The sequence below is a fragment of the Lolium perenne genome, chromosome 5, assembly GCF_019359855.2.
Source record: "Lolium perenne isolate Kyuss_39 chromosome 5, Kyuss_2.0, whole genome shotgun sequence".
Taxonomy (NCBI): Eukaryota; Viridiplantae; Streptophyta; class Magnoliopsida; order Poales; family Poaceae; genus Lolium; species Lolium perenne.
The window spans coordinates 191,884,196-191,902,000 of NC_067248.2; the positions used below are offsets into that span (position 1 = coordinate 191,884,196).

The window sequence follows — 17,805 nt, forward strand, 5'->3', positions numbered from 1 at the left end:
TTGCAGCTGCTGCTCGTATCCTGTACGTCTAGATTTGTGTTGGGATCTGTGCCACCAACCTGCTCCAAAGATTTGAACTGAAATACAAGCGGGAGAAAATCTTCTATACGGCCAGATCGTATGATAGGAGGCCCATGATGGTCAGAGCATTCATTTAGAGCAGTTATGACAAATTCGAACGATTTTGAATTCGTGTGTGCCAACATTTAATGCATCGTTGGCACAGAAGATAGCTCTTGGAATAATCTGTACCAAATCGTCCGTACTTCTGTTTCCTTCTCCTTCATTCCTTTTGCTTTCCCTCCGCGAGCAATTTCGAGGCGGCCAGCCGGCGAGGCAATGGCGGAAACAAGCACCGGCGACCACGGACTCAGTTCTAGGTAGGCACATCAGGTTCAGGCTGTTCCTAAAATTTTCGGATTGTTTGTTCAGCTGAATTTATACCGTAAGCAGGCCCAGCCCACTTTTGCTATGGGCTGCAAGCAGTGGTACGGTGGATGCATCCAGGGCTTGCATCGTTGGTGGATCTACAGAATTGAGCAGCGGTTCAGGCCCTTGCATCTCTGAGAGCTCATGCGGCGGCGCCGGCGCCGCCAGCTTCGAGGGCGGTGGTAAGGGCAGCGATCCAAATCTAGTCGGAGATGATTCGAGGTGCCAAGGAAGCCTCTCCGCGGGCTCACGCGGTGGCGGCTTCGAGGGTCACGGCCGGGCTGTCGCGGGGTGGCACTTAAGCCTAACTGCGAGTTCATGCGGCGCCGGCTCCGAGGGTGCTGGCCGAGCAAGCGAGACGGAAGCAGCTGTAGCTGCTCCGGGCTGGCAGCGTAGGTACGTGATTTCGTGCATATCCCGTTCAGGTTGTCCATGTACAATTAGAGCAGTAATTTGGGATTGCACTAGCGATTCAATGCCGTAGATCTTCTTGTTCATCCACTGGGGGGGGGGGGGGGGGGAGACCAATTTCCTGTGTGAAACATTTGTTGATTTGTTGCCTATGGCATGCATCGAATACCAGAAATGGCCAGCAATTTTTATACTCCGTACTAGTATACTTCTGATTGTTAATTAATTCGAACTGCATAATGCTTGCCAGTAGAAACGCATGCTCAGCTTTTATTCAGTAACCACCAGCATGATCTGTGTACAGCTTCTTCTTGTTCTAATGAAAGAAGGTCTGCAGTGATGTTGTGTGTACGCGAGTGAAGCTATTTGATAGTAAATTTACAGAACCCAGATACATATGTTGTATTTTTAAAGTCATGTATGTTCTACTTTTTTAGGGTGCATCGTGGTAACATTCCAGAAGGTAGAGACCCGGATGCTGGAAGGGTTAGTGCATTGGAGAGTGCAATGAGGGGATTTGCGGATAGGAATACCGACTTTGTGATTGATCCATCCTTAGGAACTGAATTTGACTCCTTATCTGAGGCATATGACTTCTACAACCTATATTCTTGGGAAATTGGATTTGGTATTAGGTATGGGCACAGCCGGAAGAATGTTGCTGGCAGCAAGACAGTGCAGGAAATAATATGCGGTTGTGGGGTGAGTGTTGCAAATGTGATGATGGATCAACCATTTTTTTATAGTTAATACTAGGTTGGAGTTTTGGGTTTTGGGTTCTGGCTTAACATGGTTTTATGCATGCTAATTCATTTTCAGGGTAAACCTCAGAGAAGCAACAACACTTCAGTTTGCTGTGAGTGCCCTGCTCGTATTGTGCTCCGTAGAACAGATGATCATGGATGGTACATCAGTGACCACAAGAGCGGCCACAACCATCGTTTGTCTGAGACTTGTGCAGAGAAGAGGAACTGGCCTTCACATAGGAATATTGATAAGTACACAAAAGATCTGATTCGACATTTGAGGGAGAACAATGTAAACCTGAACAAGGTGTATTGTGTTATAGGCAGTTTCTTCGGAGCGCTTGGTAAGGTTCCCTTCAACAAGAGATCTCTACGCACTCTCTGTGCTAAGATTAACCATGAACATTCTGACGATGATGTCCTGAAGACCATGGAGGTTTTTCGGGAAATGAGGGCACATGATCCAGAATTTATCGATAGTGTTCGCGTCGATGGTGATAGTCGAGTGAAGGCATTGATGTGGATTGATGGTAGGAGCAAGATGCAATACAAGCACTTCGGAGATGTTATAACCTTTGATACAACATACCGGACAAATCTCTATGACATGCCTTTTGGACTGTTTGTTGGGGTAAACAACCACTTCCAAAGCATAGTACTTGGTGGTGTGTTGCTCCGCGATGAGACAATTGAGAGCTTCAAATGGGTCTTCACTGAATTTGTATCTCTAATGGGTGGGAAGCCTCCCATGACAATCCTTACAGGTATGGGGATAAAATTCATTTTTCTTGTTGTTGTTTGTGGTACTAGTATTGTCATTTTTCATAGTACTATTATTGAGTTCATAGCACCATGTCAGAAATGACGGAAAATACACTCTCATAACATGGTTGTTTCTTTGCAGATCAATGTCGTGCAATGGAGGTAGCAATTGAAGATGTCCTTCCAGACACCACACATCGCTGGTGCAAGTGGCATGTTCTTAGGAAGGCAAAGGAACGCCTTGGCCCAGTTTATTCCAAGAATAGTGGTTTTAGGGATGAGTTCCACAAAATTATAAACAGCATGCTAACTACACATGAGTTTGAGTGTGCTTGGGGTTTTCTGATTGAAAAATATGGTTTGCAAAATCACCCGTTCTTGACCCAGATATATGAGGTACGCAGACGGTGGGCGAAGCCGTATTTTAGTGGCAAGTTTTGTGCAATGCAGACAAGCACTCAACGGAGTGAGAGCGCGAACCATATGCTCAAAGGCTATGTTCCACCTGGCTCATCAATGAACATGTTCGTTCGGCAATATGCTAAGCTGCAGTTTGACCGCGAATCTGATGAAAGTTTTGAGGAGAAAAGGACTAAATTGGTCAGTTTATCATGTTTGTTGGTTTTTGAGGAGAAAAGTTTTGAGGAGAAAAGGACTAAATCTGATGAACCATATGCCTTTTAGGGAAAGATGGACTTTTGTCAATAGACTAATTTTTTCTTTACTTTTTGAGATGGTGCAGGCGGGGTTTGTGCTACAAGTCGGGGTGCCAATTGAGCTACATGCTAGCAAGTTGTACACTGCGGCAATGTATGAGCTGTTTCGTAAAATCATCTTCGAATCCGGTGCATATGTCGTGGAAGTGGTGGTGCCTAAATTAAAATATATTGCAAGGCATGTGCAAAGTGAGAGAAGGGAGCGTTGGTCGAAGGTTTCATTTGAAGTTAATGTTAGTGGCGATGGAGATGCATACAACTGCGAGTGTGGGCAATTTGACCACACGGGCTTGCTTTGTTGTCATGCTTTACGGGTAAGCCAAGACCTCAGAGTGCTTGTGTCAGTTGCATGCCTACATGCAAATACTGATTTTTTTCTCTTGTTTTGAAGGTGATGATAAACTTAGGTGTTCAGGAGATCCCTAAGCATCATATCATGAAGCGCTGGACGAAGAATGCTAGAGACATCTTGCCTGAACACCTTGCGCACTATCAGAAGGACAGTGGCCCTGCTAGATCTCAGACTTTTCGTCATTCGACTCTATACATTTCAGCGCTTCAGTTGGTGAAGATGGGTGATGCCAATGTTCAGAGCTACCATGTTCTGATGGCATGCTTTGCAGATGCTAAGTCAAAGCTTGCAGAGATAAGTGCTGAGCAGGATGGTATGAGCTTGGTTGAGAAGGAGTCTGTTGAAGCGACGGGATCAAGCATGACAATAGTGGAGACGAATCCAGACTTTGCAGACCCTGCAGTTCGCAAGCGATTGCATGAAGGTGTGAAGCCTCCAGATCGGAAGCGAAAGTTAGGCCGCCCAACTAATGCGCGTGAGAAGCCAGGATATGAAGTCGGGGTTCAACGATCTAGGTATTGCACTGGTTGTCATACAAAAGGGCACACAATTACAACCTGTCCGATGCGTAGCCATTTGCCAAAAAAACCTAGAAGGGAGGCCACTTGCAGCAATTGTGGTCTCACTGGTCATAGGAAGACAAATTGCAAGGTTTCGTTCCAGGATGCGCTGGCTGGCATGTGAGAATTCTTGTGCTGTACTAGGTATTGTGCTTGGCTTGAGCACACATCTTAGTAAATGTTGTCCCTTGTTAATAGTGGGGAAGATGCTAGCTTGTAATTGTACTGCCCGTCTGGAGTTCAAAATTTGCTTAAGATTGATCTGTCTAGCAAATTTGTATCCTTATCTTCTCTTCAATGTTACTGATCACATGGTAGCTTTTAATTCGACTGACAATTTCATTCAAATGGCCATGTAGAGATATCCTTCTTTGAAAGCAGCTAGCATGGCAATGTGCCTCCATGTTTGTGAAACTCAAATCTAAATATGTTTATGGCCGCTCTTTATTTACTTAACTACAGATCGGAATTTCAGTTCAACGATGGACAGTTGAAAAAGAGAAAGGTGATGATGTATGCTCTTGTCATAAATAAGTTGGTACATTGAATTTTGACGGCCGGCATTTAATTCTGACATTTGACAGCCAGGAGCTACCCAACTACTCATCTGACTGAATACTGGCCATGTACGGGAATCCAAGGAAGAAAAGTGCATTGAATACATTGAGAATCTCAGATCACGATGCATACTGGTCGGCACAGATAAGAGCACCGCCCGCAACTAGTTGTGGATCGTCATTTCCGCTCTGGTACTTGGAAATTGGCAAGAGAAAGAGGGAGTGAGCAGGAAGGAGAAGTGAGTGCTGCAGTATGGGGAGTGGGTGTGTCAGTGTGTCTGACAGTGGGCATGTGCAGTGGCGAAGGACGAAAGAAATTTGGCGATTTTTTTTTAAATAATACACTTTTTAATATTAATTCCAGGAATAATAGCCGTTTTGAGCTAATTTCAGAAATAATACACCGTCCGGTGGGGGAACCCGAATTTACAAAATCGGGTTTGAGGAACCCGAAATTAGGAAATCGGGGTTGGGGAACCCGAAAAATAGATTCTTCTGCGCCTTCTGCGCCGTGATGGAAAAAAGAAAAATAAAAAAAGCATAAATCGGGGTACTAGAACCCGAATTCTAAAAATCGGGCAAGATGAACCCGATATATAATAATCGGGCAACTTGAACCCGAGTTCAAAAAATCGGGTTTATTGAACCCGATTTTCTGCCCAGCACGAAATTTTCCCGCCTTTTCGCGTTCGCACCGCCGTGTTTTCCTCCCGCCTTTGCCGCCACCCTTCCCGCCACTTCTTCCCGCCACTCTTTCCCGCCATCATCTCCCGCCACTATCTCCCGCTAAATTTTCCCGCCACCTTTGTTGAATTTTTGCCTATAAAAGCGAGCATCGCTACTCTGGAGTGAACAAGTTCTTGGATCTCTTTTTTATCAAGGATGCTCACTCTTAGACATCATGAGTGTGCCGTGCTCTGACCAGGAGTTTAGGCCGGTGAAGGCGAAGGCTGCAAGTTTACCCCGGGTGTATTGCGGAGGAGCGTTGTTGGTGCGGCCGTGTTGCTAAGGTTAAGCGGTGGAGGATTTCTCCGACTGGTTCGGCATGAAATTTTTCATGTGTGCGAGCTATGAGCATGATCCACCCCGTAGTTCAGCTTCGTCGTCCACCAGGCCGCCGGTATGTTTCGACATAATTGTATGTTGGCTTAAATTTGTTTGTGAATTTGATTTAATCTTACTGTTTGTGTTGTAGTCTCCCCCGCCCCTATGCAAATGGTTTCACTGGATAGACACGGAGCAGCCGGATTGGGCGCGCGAGGAGGTTGAGGAGAAACAGCGCCGTGCGTGGGCAACGTTCTTTGAGGAGGAGCGTTGGGAAAAGGTTCGTGCTAATGAGAAAGCAGAGCGAGAGAGGCAGATACAGAAACTAAGGGCGGAACAAGCTCGTAACCGAGAGGTGAATCAGAAGAGGATGGATGATGAGGCTGCACGTAGGTTTGCAGACGAAGAGGTTCGCAGGGAGGCTCGTGAAGCGGAAAGGAAGAGACTAAGGGAAAGAGCTGCTGAAGCGCAAGCGGCAGAAGAACGCGGCGACAAGTCTGGAAAATGGCCACGGTGGACGCAGGGAAAGTAGTGTGATGTGTCGTATTGGCTATGTATCGTAATTTCAGTTGTATCTTAAATTCCGTTGTAGTGTCGTTGTATCTTAAATTCCGTTGTAGTGTCGTTGTATCTTAAATTCCTGCAGATGTCTCTTGTCAGCATATCTAGCACCAACTGAGATGGTGTTCATGCTGTACTCCCAGGCAGAATCGTGCCGATCATCGACTATCATTGCCTCCGACAAATCATGGTTCCAAGAAGAGGGGATCGGATCCGCCTCTTCGTTATCATCTGAAGTATCGGATCCACCGGATTCATCTGAGTCAACCTCATTGTCCACTCCATCCTCGTCTTCCTCGTCCATCATGTTCTGCATCTGTTCTTCTTCTTCGTCCACGCTTTCAAGCTCAACAGTATCGTCATGACCACCTGCTGCATGGCTACTCTGCCCGGATTGGAAACTGCTGCCGCCAGCATCAGAACTTTGACTGCTCTGGCCTGGATGGAACGCACCCTCGCCTTCTTGGAAATTCACCACCTTCGCCTCGGGAAGCATTAAGGCGATGGGGTGAGTTCCCCTGCGCTCGCACGCTTCCAACCAGTGCACCCACTGAGAGGTCCGCTCAATCGGCTTCAACCGCCAGAAAATCTGGGTACTAGAGCTGCTCCACAAAGCATGCACACCAACAGTGTATGCTTCGGGATTAAGCCCGAAATTCACGGTCAACCACTCCTTCAACTGACTAACTCGCCATGTTTTTGGGTTTGTCAGATGCAAATCCTCACTGCTGAAACTCGCTCGAGATCAGCTCCCATCGGAGTTGTTCGGACCGTGCCATGACCGAAGTAAACAACGAATTTTACTCTATCTGACATATCTGCTCACCTATACAAATTACAGACTCGTCAAAAAAATCTAGCACCTACACTCTAAAATAAATAAAAATCTAGCACCTGCAGTCCTAAATAAATACTATCTACCGGTACATATTACACTAACTAATGTGCGAAGCTAACGAACGCAACATGCATTATGATTACACCATCTAATACCAGGAATTAGGGTTTACCCTTGAAGCGTGCCAAACACCTCTCACAAGAGCTCAGCTTCTCCACCCCGCAGCAGCTCCACCACCACGCAGCAGCACCACCACCACCAGCTCCACCACCACCACCACCAGCTCCACCACCACCACCACCTCCACCACCACCAACACCACCTCCACCAAAACGCCTCAAAAACTAACCCATATATAGATCAGCTGATTCTACCGCATTTGGTGGTCAAACTACAACAAATGGCTGGATAAATCGCTCAGAAATGAGATAAAACGTTGCTGGTCTGAGAGCAAACGAGAGAGAGAGCTGAGATGAACTGAGAGAGCAGCAGGAGGAAGAAGAGAGGTGCGTCGGCCAGCCCAGCAGGAGCGCGCGTCGGCCGAATTAAAAACTCCACGCTTCGGGCGCGGCCAGCCCGACTCGGGGTCAGGGACGCCGAAGTTTGCGCCTCGGGATGGCGCACCCCGACACCGGCTGCTCCTGCGGAGGAGACAGACCGACAACGGCCCGGCGTGGCCGACAGCCTCGCTTCGGGCGCGCTGACCCCGACTTTGGCCATCCCCACCAGATTCCCTCCACTTCGGGTTCGCCGTCCCCGATTTTGTAATTTCGGGTTAGCGGACCCCGACGGTGTATTATTTCTGAAATTAGCCAAAAACGAATATTATTTCTGGAATTAATATTAAAAAGTGTATTATTTAAAAAAAATTCGCAGAAATTTGAGGTCGGGCGAACTTTAAATATAAAAAAGTTGACGCATAAAGTAAAATTGTCTTGGCAATTAATATTTTATATGATGTATAGCATAGTTGCTCGGTACTATGGTAAAAGCAACATATTTGAATATAACCAGAACCTTCAAATGTACCGATAATGAAGCTTCAACATCGTTTAGAAGTTCCATGCAATGACAAATCTGCAATTGAAAACATGGAATACATTAGTAGTTAAATAGCCCATATTACCAACCTCACAATTTACAAATTTAAACTTCATCCAATTGACAAAAACTCCGACAATTGTACCTCCCCCTTAGCTGCAGTATTCTTCCTCTTCTTGTCCATCTTAGTTCTTAAACATCGACCACAAAATCACAACGACAAACTGTCCGTAGTCTCGCAGAAACTAGCGTGATTTGCGGGCAGAATTAGGGATAGGAGTACCGGAGTAGGGCCGGAGTGGAAGGGATGCGGTCGGGACTCGGGAGAAAGCAGGCAGCGCAGGTCATCGGGCGGCCGGTCCGCGGCGCAGCGGAACTCACGTCGCCAGTCGCCCATTCCCCTGCCCGTCGCCCGTCGCTCGTCGCGTGGAAGACGAAGTGACGAACAGCGCACGACGACGACGACGCCTAGAGGCTCCAGCCCTGGACTCCTGGACACCTCGATTCACGATCGAATCGATTGAGGACTCTGTGGCCTGTGGGGCACGGCCGCACGCCTCATGGGCTGGTGGTTTTCCTTCCACTGTCCACCACGCGCGGCCTGGCAGGCTAGCCAGCAACCCATTCCGTTATCAGCTTCTTCCTGTGGCCCATTTCCTTCCTTTTTCTCGGTTTTTCCTTCAGATATGAACAGAAATTGTGCAAATCTTGATTGTATGTCTAAAGATGCATATATATATGCGATTTTTTACAAAAAATTAAGGTAGGGCAGCTGCCATACCTTGCCCAAAGGGGAGCTTCGCCCCTGGGCATGTGTCTGTATGAGAGAGTGGGTTGACGCTTGAGCTTCTCCTTGCGTGCGCGGACGGTTGAGATGCTCCGACGCTTGGTGTGGGAGCGGCTTGAGCCGCCGGATGGGAAGTCACGCGGACTCCTTCCGGCGGATGTGGCAGTAAACGAATCCCCTCCTTGGCAATCGATCGCTCAAGCGATCAGTTTCGGTCGGTGCGGAGCGCTCGCGCGGAAGCGCGAGTCAATTCCCTTTTTTTGTCTCGTACTGTTTAATTACGTTCACATGCAGATGTGTGTTCACACTAACAGCTCATGTGTTTAATTACGTACACATGCATATGTGTGTTCACACTAACAGCTCATGTTCCCGCTTGCATGTTGCATACAACCAAGAGCGTTCACACTACATGCATGCATAAACTATCTCATGGGTTTGCATTTAATGAGCCAACTTTTCAGCACTACCTCTCACAAGTTTCTGTATGCATGCACGTTCTTTTTTTCAGCACGAGGCGGACTCTCAATTCTCTTTATTTGCAATTCCCTTTTGATAATTCTCTTTTTTTGCAATTCCCTTTGTGTTGTTATTTCGTACGGTAATTCATGTTTTTTCGATTAATTTTTATAATTCCCTTTTTCGGGCTAGTGGTTTTTAAGGGGGGAAATAACGGGTGGGGAGATCCACTTGCAACTCAAATGAACTACCACTTGCTACTCAAATTAAGTACTATTGTTTAAGTTGTAAGCTAACAAAAATTGCTAAAATATTCTAAATTAAATTTACCGTTGATAAATAACGGGGCACCGGGTTGATAACTTGTAAACAAAAAAGAGTCCCTACATATTTTAAATTAAATTAAATTTCTAGGGTTGATATTTATTTATATTTATCATTGATAAATAGCGGGTCACCGGGTTGATAGCTTGTAAATTAAAAGAGACTCGCTAAATATTTCTAAATGAAATATGTTTTAGGGTTATTATTTATTTATATTTACCGTTGATAAATAACGAGGCACCAGGTTGATAGCTTGTAAAATAAATAAAATGTTCGCTAAAATATTCTAAATGAAATAATTTTTATGGTTGGTAGTTATTTATAATTACCATTGATAAATAACAGGGCAGCGGGTTGATAACTTGTAAACTAAAAAGAGTCGCCAGATATTCGAAATAAACTTAGATTTTTAGGGTTGGTAGTTATTTATATTTACTGTTGGTAAATAACAGGACAACGGGTTGATAGCTTCTAAACTAAAAAAGATTCGCTAAAATATTTCAAATAAAAATAACTTTGAGGTTGATAATTTTATACATTTACCGTTCATCACTCAAGTACGGAGGGTTGATTATTCAAACAAACAGGGTTGATAATTTTTAGCCAGAAAAAAAGTTTCTCGAAACATATTAACATGGGTACTAGTTTTGAAGATCTCGTTGAGACGGATTTATTGGAGAAAGCGAATCTTAATTTGGAGTTGTCGTTTGAAAGTTAAAACGTTTTGAAAATTTTCAAATTTGGAAAACATTCCGCTGACATCAGCGGATTCGTCTATTTGTGCATGCATGCTGAACTTTCCCTCAATAGTCTGCACCAGGTTGATAATTTTATACATTCACCGTTGATCACTTAAGTACGGAGGGGTTGATTATTCAAAGAGAGAGGGTTGATAACTTTTAGCCAGAAAAAAAGTTTGTCGAAACATATCAACATGGGTGCTCGTTTTGAAGATCTCGTCGAGACGGATTTATTGGTGAAAGCGAATCTTAATTTGGAGTTGTCGTTTGAAAGTTAAAACGTTTTGAATTTTCAAATTTGGAAAACATTTCGCTGACATCAGCGCATTCGTCTATTTGTGCATGCATGCAGAACTTTCCCTCAATAGTCTGCACCAGGTTGATAATTTTATACATTCACCATTGATCACTTAAGTACGGAGGGTTGATTATTGAAAGATAGAGTGTTGATAACTTTTAGCCCGAAAAAAAGTTTGTCGAAACATATCAACATGGGTGCTAGTTTTGAAGATCTCGTCGAGACGGATTTATTGGTGAAAGTGAATCTTAATTTGAAGTTGTCGTTTGAAAGTTAAAACGTTTTGAATTTTCAAATTTGGAAAAGATTCCGCTGACATCAGCAGATTCGTCTATTTATGCATGAATGCAGAACTTTCCCTAAATAGCCTGCACCAGGTTGATAATTTTATACATTTACCGTTGATCACTGAAGTACGGAGGGGTTGATTATTCAAAAAAAGAGGGTTGATAACTTTTAGCCAGAAAAAAAGTTTGTCGAAACATATTAATATTGGTGCTAGTTTTGAAGATCTCGTCGAGACGGATTTATTGGTGAAAACGAATCTTAAATCGAAGAGTTCATTTGAAAGATAAATCATTTTAAACAATGGTTTCTGCTACATATATTCTACATGTGACCCTAAATTTGCATGCGGTGATTAGCCATGCTAATTAGGAATGCACGTGACGCGAGAAGAGAGAAGAAAAGGTGGTCCATCCCATGCATACCTTCTACTTATTGTCATGCTAACTTGCATGCATTGATTATTAACATTAATTACATGAAAGGAGAGACATGCACTATGTGAAAGCTACCTCTCAGAAAGGGAAACACGGTTTTTCCTAATTAGGCTGTTGGAAACCGATCGCGCATTAAGAACCTGACGCGCGAGCGCCAGCTAGGGACGCTGGGCAGTAAAACCCATTGGACGTAGGAAAATGCATCCTTGCTCATTCTAAAAAAAAGTAGTACTGTAATTCAGAAAGAGAGAAAAAAATATAAATTATTTTGGAAACTAAAGATGATCAAGTATTATACTCGTATAAAAATATAAATCCTTTTCATTAACTTTTGTTTTCATGAGGATTCGGATTTTTTACAATATTTGAAATTATCACGAATTTTCGAATCTAAAGGTATAAACGATGCCCCCCATAGGGGAACTCACAGCGATTTGCATTTCTCAGCCGTTGGATCTTGCCTGATGCTAGATCTTGGCCGTTCATTGTTTGCACCGCGGCCATATAAAAGGGGCACCACAAAGTGAGAAACCCTAGCCCCCATTATGCTTTCCCCTCATGCTCGCACTCGCGCCCACCCCCCAATCAGCTTCCCCGTTTCTCCCCAATCCCTGCCCCATCTCTCCCCCAATCCCATACAGATCCTCTTCGCCTCCTTCTCCTCTGCTGCTCTTCTCCATGGCTTGAGAGGCAAAGGACCAGCCATGGCGAGCCGTCGTCGGCGTCCTCCCGATCCAGATCATCAAGGCCAAGGACGATCGGCTCTGCCTGGCACGGCCGCGCTCGCTTTGATTTTCGTCGGATCCGGCGTGGCAGGAACGTGGGTGTCGGCCGTGGCCGTCCTCGGCGGCGCGCTGGCCGCGGCGGACCTCATCTTCATCGGGAAGAGGGGCAGGTGCCCGCTGCACTCCACCTCTCCCTCATGTGCCCAGGTACCAGCTCCACCTCTTCTCCTCTCTATACCCGAGATCTTGCAGCCGTCACACTTGTTTTCTCCTTATGAGTTGGCATGGTCTTTCCCTGAGGTTTTCTGTTTGTGCCTCTCCTCAATGGGTCAAGAGGGGAAAAGGTGGAGGCCGTTGGGAGATGGGTGGCGCCCAGATCTCCATGAATTTAGGTTAGGTGATTTATTCAAGTTGTGTCACAGATTGTTGTCTATGATGAACAAGAGTGAACAAGAGTGTGATGATGAAATAAGAAATGCACAACTTGTTGCCAATCCAGGATGTTATCCCACGTCTGTTCAGATCCATTCTTAGTTATAATAGTCCTTGACGAAAGTTACAAAATATTAGACATAATAGCCCTCACTTGTGTCATATACCTACAAACTCACAAAGAATCTCCATTTTATGTAGCATGGATGGCAAATTTGCGAAAGTATTCTGCCACTGTCATGCTCCTTTATGTACACTTACTAAATGGTATCAATTTAATAATCTTCTTAATATATAAGTTCTTAGCATATTTTATTTTGCCTTGCAGGCAAAAACTGATCAAGATGAGAAACATTATAATTGATGCAAAATCTGTGGTTATTGGGGCAGGTTTGTGTAATTTCAAGGTACCATGACTTTAGAATTCAGCACCTACCCCTCCTCTGATGTGGTGTTGTGAGAGCAAGAAAAAGAGCAGGCATGCTCTATCTCTACATCGAGCGTTCACATGGCCAGATTGACGGGAATAAACTGTGGGTGAGCTCTTGCACGACCTGATTTCTTCTTCTTATCTATGCTTTTTCTTCTTCAGATTTCATAAATTTACCTTCCAAGACAAAGCCTAATGGCGAAGTGCCTAAATTTAATTATGTAATGCCTAGAATCCTTGGAAAGAAGAGGTCTTGAGGTGTGGAAATCAAGCCGTCTATTTATTTATACCTCCATATATCAGTGCAACAGACTAATGAAGTTGATGTTTCTTATTTTTTCTATTCCTTATTTATACCTCCAAGCGTTGGTGGGGAGCCTAATGAAGTTACAGATTATAGATGCGAAGAGGAATATTTCATTGTGTATGAACAATCCTAGAGCTCTTAGATATGTGTTGGAATTTTAGTTTTTCTAATAGATGTGTAATGAGGAATATATATGTGTATTGGAATATGACTCTGGCTGAGTAATGAGGAATATTCCATCGTGTAAAAAAACATTTTCTAATATTGGAATTATAATTTGTGCTTTTGTGTCAACTTGAGAAATAACCGGTCAATGGCAGTCATAAGTTCATCATGTGTAGTTGTACGTACTTTTGTTGATTTCTGCACCACATGGAATGATCTGATAGTTATTCCCAAACCACAACTCAATGAATGAACTCTACATCTTTTATTCAGCATATTATGTATACAAGTACAAGTATACTGATATTTGATAGTGGTCCAGGTGAAACTTGATTGCAGACAGCCGGGAAAGAGTTTTCCAACATTTGTCCCTGCTACAAGATTTATTGGTGATGTCATCTATTCAAGCTCTGATTTAGTACACTCCAACAGGAGTCAGAAACACTGAACTATAGGTGCAGTTAAGCTGGTCTGGTAGTCTGCTCCTCCGGAGATGCTGCAAATGGTGCTACCTCGCCATGAAGCTCGTCACCCATGTGCAGCGGGTGGACACTGTCTGGGCTTACAACTTCGAAGCATGAAGGTGACAGTACGATGTGCCCCTTCCCCTGCTGTTCTACCTGCAGACGCAGTTTACGCCCGTGGCCTCGCTGTCTAGGTCAGAGTTGGGTAAGAATAGATTGTTCAGAGGTTTAATATGGTTCCAGTGTGTATAAATTACAAAAACTGTATTTCTTGATATGTTTTGGTAGGGCCTGGATCTGGACGAGGAACAGAATATCCCGGCGAACATCGCCCATGCCGGCGGCTCGAGAGATGCGGGGTGACAGTGAGGCCCTGTTTGTTTGGGCTAGAGCTTGAGCTTTTACTGCTTTTGAGTCTTTAAAAGCACAAGCCTTTAAAAGCACAAGCCCAGCCAAACACCTAACTTCTAGGCATGAGCTTCTACAAGCGCTTCTCACATTTACACTTGAAGCCCATAAGCACGTCCCGGGTACTTCCTGCAGCTTCCCGTGGCTTCTCACTTACAAATCGAGAAAAAAAATTGCATCTTGAGAAAAAATTCAGATTCTTAGTTAATTTATATTTTATAGTAAAATCTTTTTAAATAGAAAATAATAAGGAAAATAATATTTTTTTATTAAATAATAAGGAAAATAATTTTTTATTATTAAATAATAAGGAAAATAATATTTTTGTTGTTATTTTCTATTTTACATTTGACCAGTCTACCAACAGTCCTGGATGCAGTTTGCCAAACAACAATTTTACATTTGACCAGCCATCCAGCTCCAGCTAGATGCAGTTTGCCAAACAGCAATTTTACATTTGACCAGCCATCCAGCTCCAGCTGCTTCTCAGATCTTACCAGCTCCAGCTGCTTTTCGTTCAGCTGCAGCCCAAACAAACAGGCACTGAGTGTGCCTGTGAGCATGGGACGCAGCGCAGCAGTCTAGACAGACAACATGAGTGGAGTCCAAAGTGAGCTTCTGTCCCTCCAAACATGTGCGATGTGGCTGAGCTTCAGCTCTTGATAGTGTATGGATGATTATGACGATGATTTGGTTCTTAGAAGTTTCTATTGACTTCTCTTTCTTTCTTGTTTTCACATGCTTTTCAAAACTTAGACTGTCAGTACTTAATACATGACGGATATCCAATTATGTACTCGTCATTCTTTATTGTTCTTCACCTTGGCTAATAAAAACATAAAGTGCAGTCTTCTAATACCATCATCATCACACTCTTGTTCACTTGCGTGTGAGGTATGTGATGAGGAATCTCTTGGGAATACGGGTTTATTGTAGATAAAAGAAGATCTTTCTGTTAGAGAATCTTGAGAGTATCTTCATAGATATTTAAAGGATACTTTTAGATATCATCATTTATTACATGTAGGCAAGTGCCTGGTGAAATATGCTCAAATCATAACAGTTTTAATTTCTCATGATAGTTTTTCGGGCCTTGAGATTCTCACTGAGAGCTCCTTGATGCAATTATTAAGATGGAGTTACAAGGAAGTCATGGATAAATCCATGAGCTCATCAAATGGAAAAAATTGTATGGTAATATTTGTTGCTTGCCTTTGTAAGTTGCCTTCAATTTTTGGTTGATAACTGTTGGCACCACACTGCCTCTTACTCTTGAGTCTTAACAGATCTTTTCAGTTTTAGAGTGTCGTATGATTATGTGGCAAGCTCTCTATTTTGGCCATGGTTGAGGTGTGATTTTGATTTATTGGGCACTGATGGCGTGCAACATATATCAGATGATACCAATGTGTGTTCCCTAGCCCTTTTGTCATATTCATCAATATTAAAATAACAGTATCCTATATAAATTGGATGAAAGATAGCTTGAATGATTTCAACTTTAATCAAATCCTTTTTTTGATAATTAGTTAAATCATTATACACTGATTTTTTTTGTCATCTAATGTTTAAATTCTCAGAATAGTGGAAGTGATTGTACTTTTCAGTTCTTTGTTGATTGCGCATTAAAAGCTCTGATTCTGTAGGCAACCGAGGAAGTGGCATTTGGTGTCACATGGTGTGGCTTTCCACTAATATTAGCAGAATTTTTTTACCATTATATATGTTTGGTCTCACATGGGCTATCGAAAGAATTAATCCTCTAAGGTACCCAATAATTGTACTTTGTTCGATGCTATCTACAGTTATTAGATTTTAAAATTTTATTTAATTTGCTGCAAAACTGAGCATCTTCTGTATTCTCATGTACATGGTCATTAATATATCGTATCTAGAAGTTTTTCAGGTTGCAGGTTTGTGTTTTAGGAAACAACCCTACCAGATTTTGAAATTGATTTAGCCATCTGATCGAATAAGTAAACCTATTAGGGTACTGCTGTGTAGAATGCAGAGAAAGTAATATTTTTAATCAGATAATGCTGCATCTACTTATTTATAATTTGTAAAATGAAAAGGATATTTTGCTATATGGAATAATCTGGAATGTTTGCTTCATGATTGCTTGTACACTACGATCTTATATGGTTCAGATTAGTGATCCTATCGTAGCCAGCTGAACAGAGCAAATCCAGTGTACCGTCTCATGCTAATCTGATATAGAACTATCATGCTAATCTAATATAGCACTCTTGCATTATAGTTGATTTTATAGTACCAAGTTTTGGACCAGAATATGTTCCATATTTGGTGGTTATTTCCTTATTTGTTACCAAAAGAGAAGGCTTCATGTATCAGTACTGCTACCAATAGTCCAGCAATTGAAGATACTGTAAGACATTTTTGTTTCTCGATAAAGAGATAGTTTAGTTCGGTTCTTTAATCAAGAGCTCTTTTTACAATACAATCGCATTTACATTCTGGTAGAAGCCGCCCACTAAGAAAGTACTTCAGCTCATCCTAACTGGCAAATGATCTTCCCATATTCTTGTCATTTATCTAACTCAAAATCAGTTCTATATGTAAATATGGTGCCAAAGGCAAAGAGCAAAGCATACTTTACAGTTGTCCATATCTGCTCCTTTTATCATCATGTTACCATTCATCTTCTTATTGTCTGTCTAATAATTTAAGGGTGATGTTTGTTTTGTAGGAAGTGTTGCACCTAACATCTTATACACGATGAACTCTCACATTTATGTGAACTCAATTTGTGTGTTCAGGCAACAGGCTTAAGTTTTAGTCTAATCCTGATACTGAGTTGAAACTTGCTAGAGAAACTGGCCTTAGTGTTTTCTCATGGGGTTCAACTTGACAAGGATAATGCCCAAGGAACCAAATGAAGACTTCAACAGCTTGGTAAGTTGATAGCGGCATGTTATGCACATCACGTTCCTCCCTAAAAATTATATAACTTTCACTTTCTAGCATGCAAATCTATGTATTGGTGAAACATAAGACATATATCGTGTATTTTCTAGGTTAAACATGAAGGTACTTTAGGAGAAATATAAAGGTGAAGATACAAACCTTTGGGTCCAATAGCAAGTTGGTATAAATTTGAATTGACAAGATATTTAGCTTGTTAATTCTCATGGGAACCTTGAATGCAAAAAAACTGATCAACAGTCTGAAAAATCACTGTTGTAACGTAGATAGCTGGGATAAAGTCACTCATAGTTACTTACAGCTGATACAAATTCATAGATTTTAGAAATGAAAAAGAGTTGCTAGAACAGCAATGCTTTCAGGATAAATAGAGTAATAACATGGAGATAACATTTGGACAGAACGTACAAATACATCACAGCGTCAGAGTACCAAATATGTGTTCTGACAAAGTGTCCATGTAGGCTGCTGAGTTCTGACTTCAGGAATGGAATGTGCTAACTTTAGTATATTTGGACAGCATCATTCTCTTTATGCTGATGATACCCAAAAACTTTCACAATTAAAGGGATGGTCCTCTC

At 42.7% G+C, this 17,805-nt stretch overlaps 1 protein-coding gene and 1 long non-coding RNA gene across 3 annotated transcripts; both read left to right on the forward strand.

Annotated features, from left to right (window-relative positions):
• Window positions 1-286: 286 nt before the first annotated feature.
• Window positions 287-4,301, forward strand: LOC127301318 (protein FAR1-RELATED SEQUENCE 5). Its single transcript, XM_051331533.1, has 7 exons — window positions 287-380; window positions 454-825; window positions 1,278-1,542; window positions 1,660-2,350; window positions 2,491-2,948; window positions 3,091-3,378; window positions 3,456-4,301. The coding sequence occupies exons 1-7, from the start codon at window positions 340-342 to the stop codon at window positions 4,098-4,100; spliced, it is 2,760 nt and encodes a 919-aa protein (XP_051187493.1). The 5' UTR covers window positions 287-339; the 3' UTR covers window positions 4,101-4,301.
• Window positions 4,302-12,163: 7,862 nt separating this feature from the next.
• LOC127298128 (uncharacterized) lies at window positions 12,164-14,067 on the forward strand. Of its 2 annotated transcripts, XR_007849627.2 has the most exons (4): window positions 12,164-12,279; window positions 12,833-13,041; window positions 13,729-13,795; window positions 13,868-14,066. It is a non-coding gene; the product is annotated as an uncharacterized lncRNA (long non-coding RNA). The 2 variants fall into 2 exon arrangements; XR_007849626.2 differs by lacking the exon at window positions 12,164-12,279 and having other exon boundaries at window positions 12,715-13,041; window positions 13,868-14,067.
• Window positions 14,068-17,805: the final 3,738 nt, after the last annotated feature.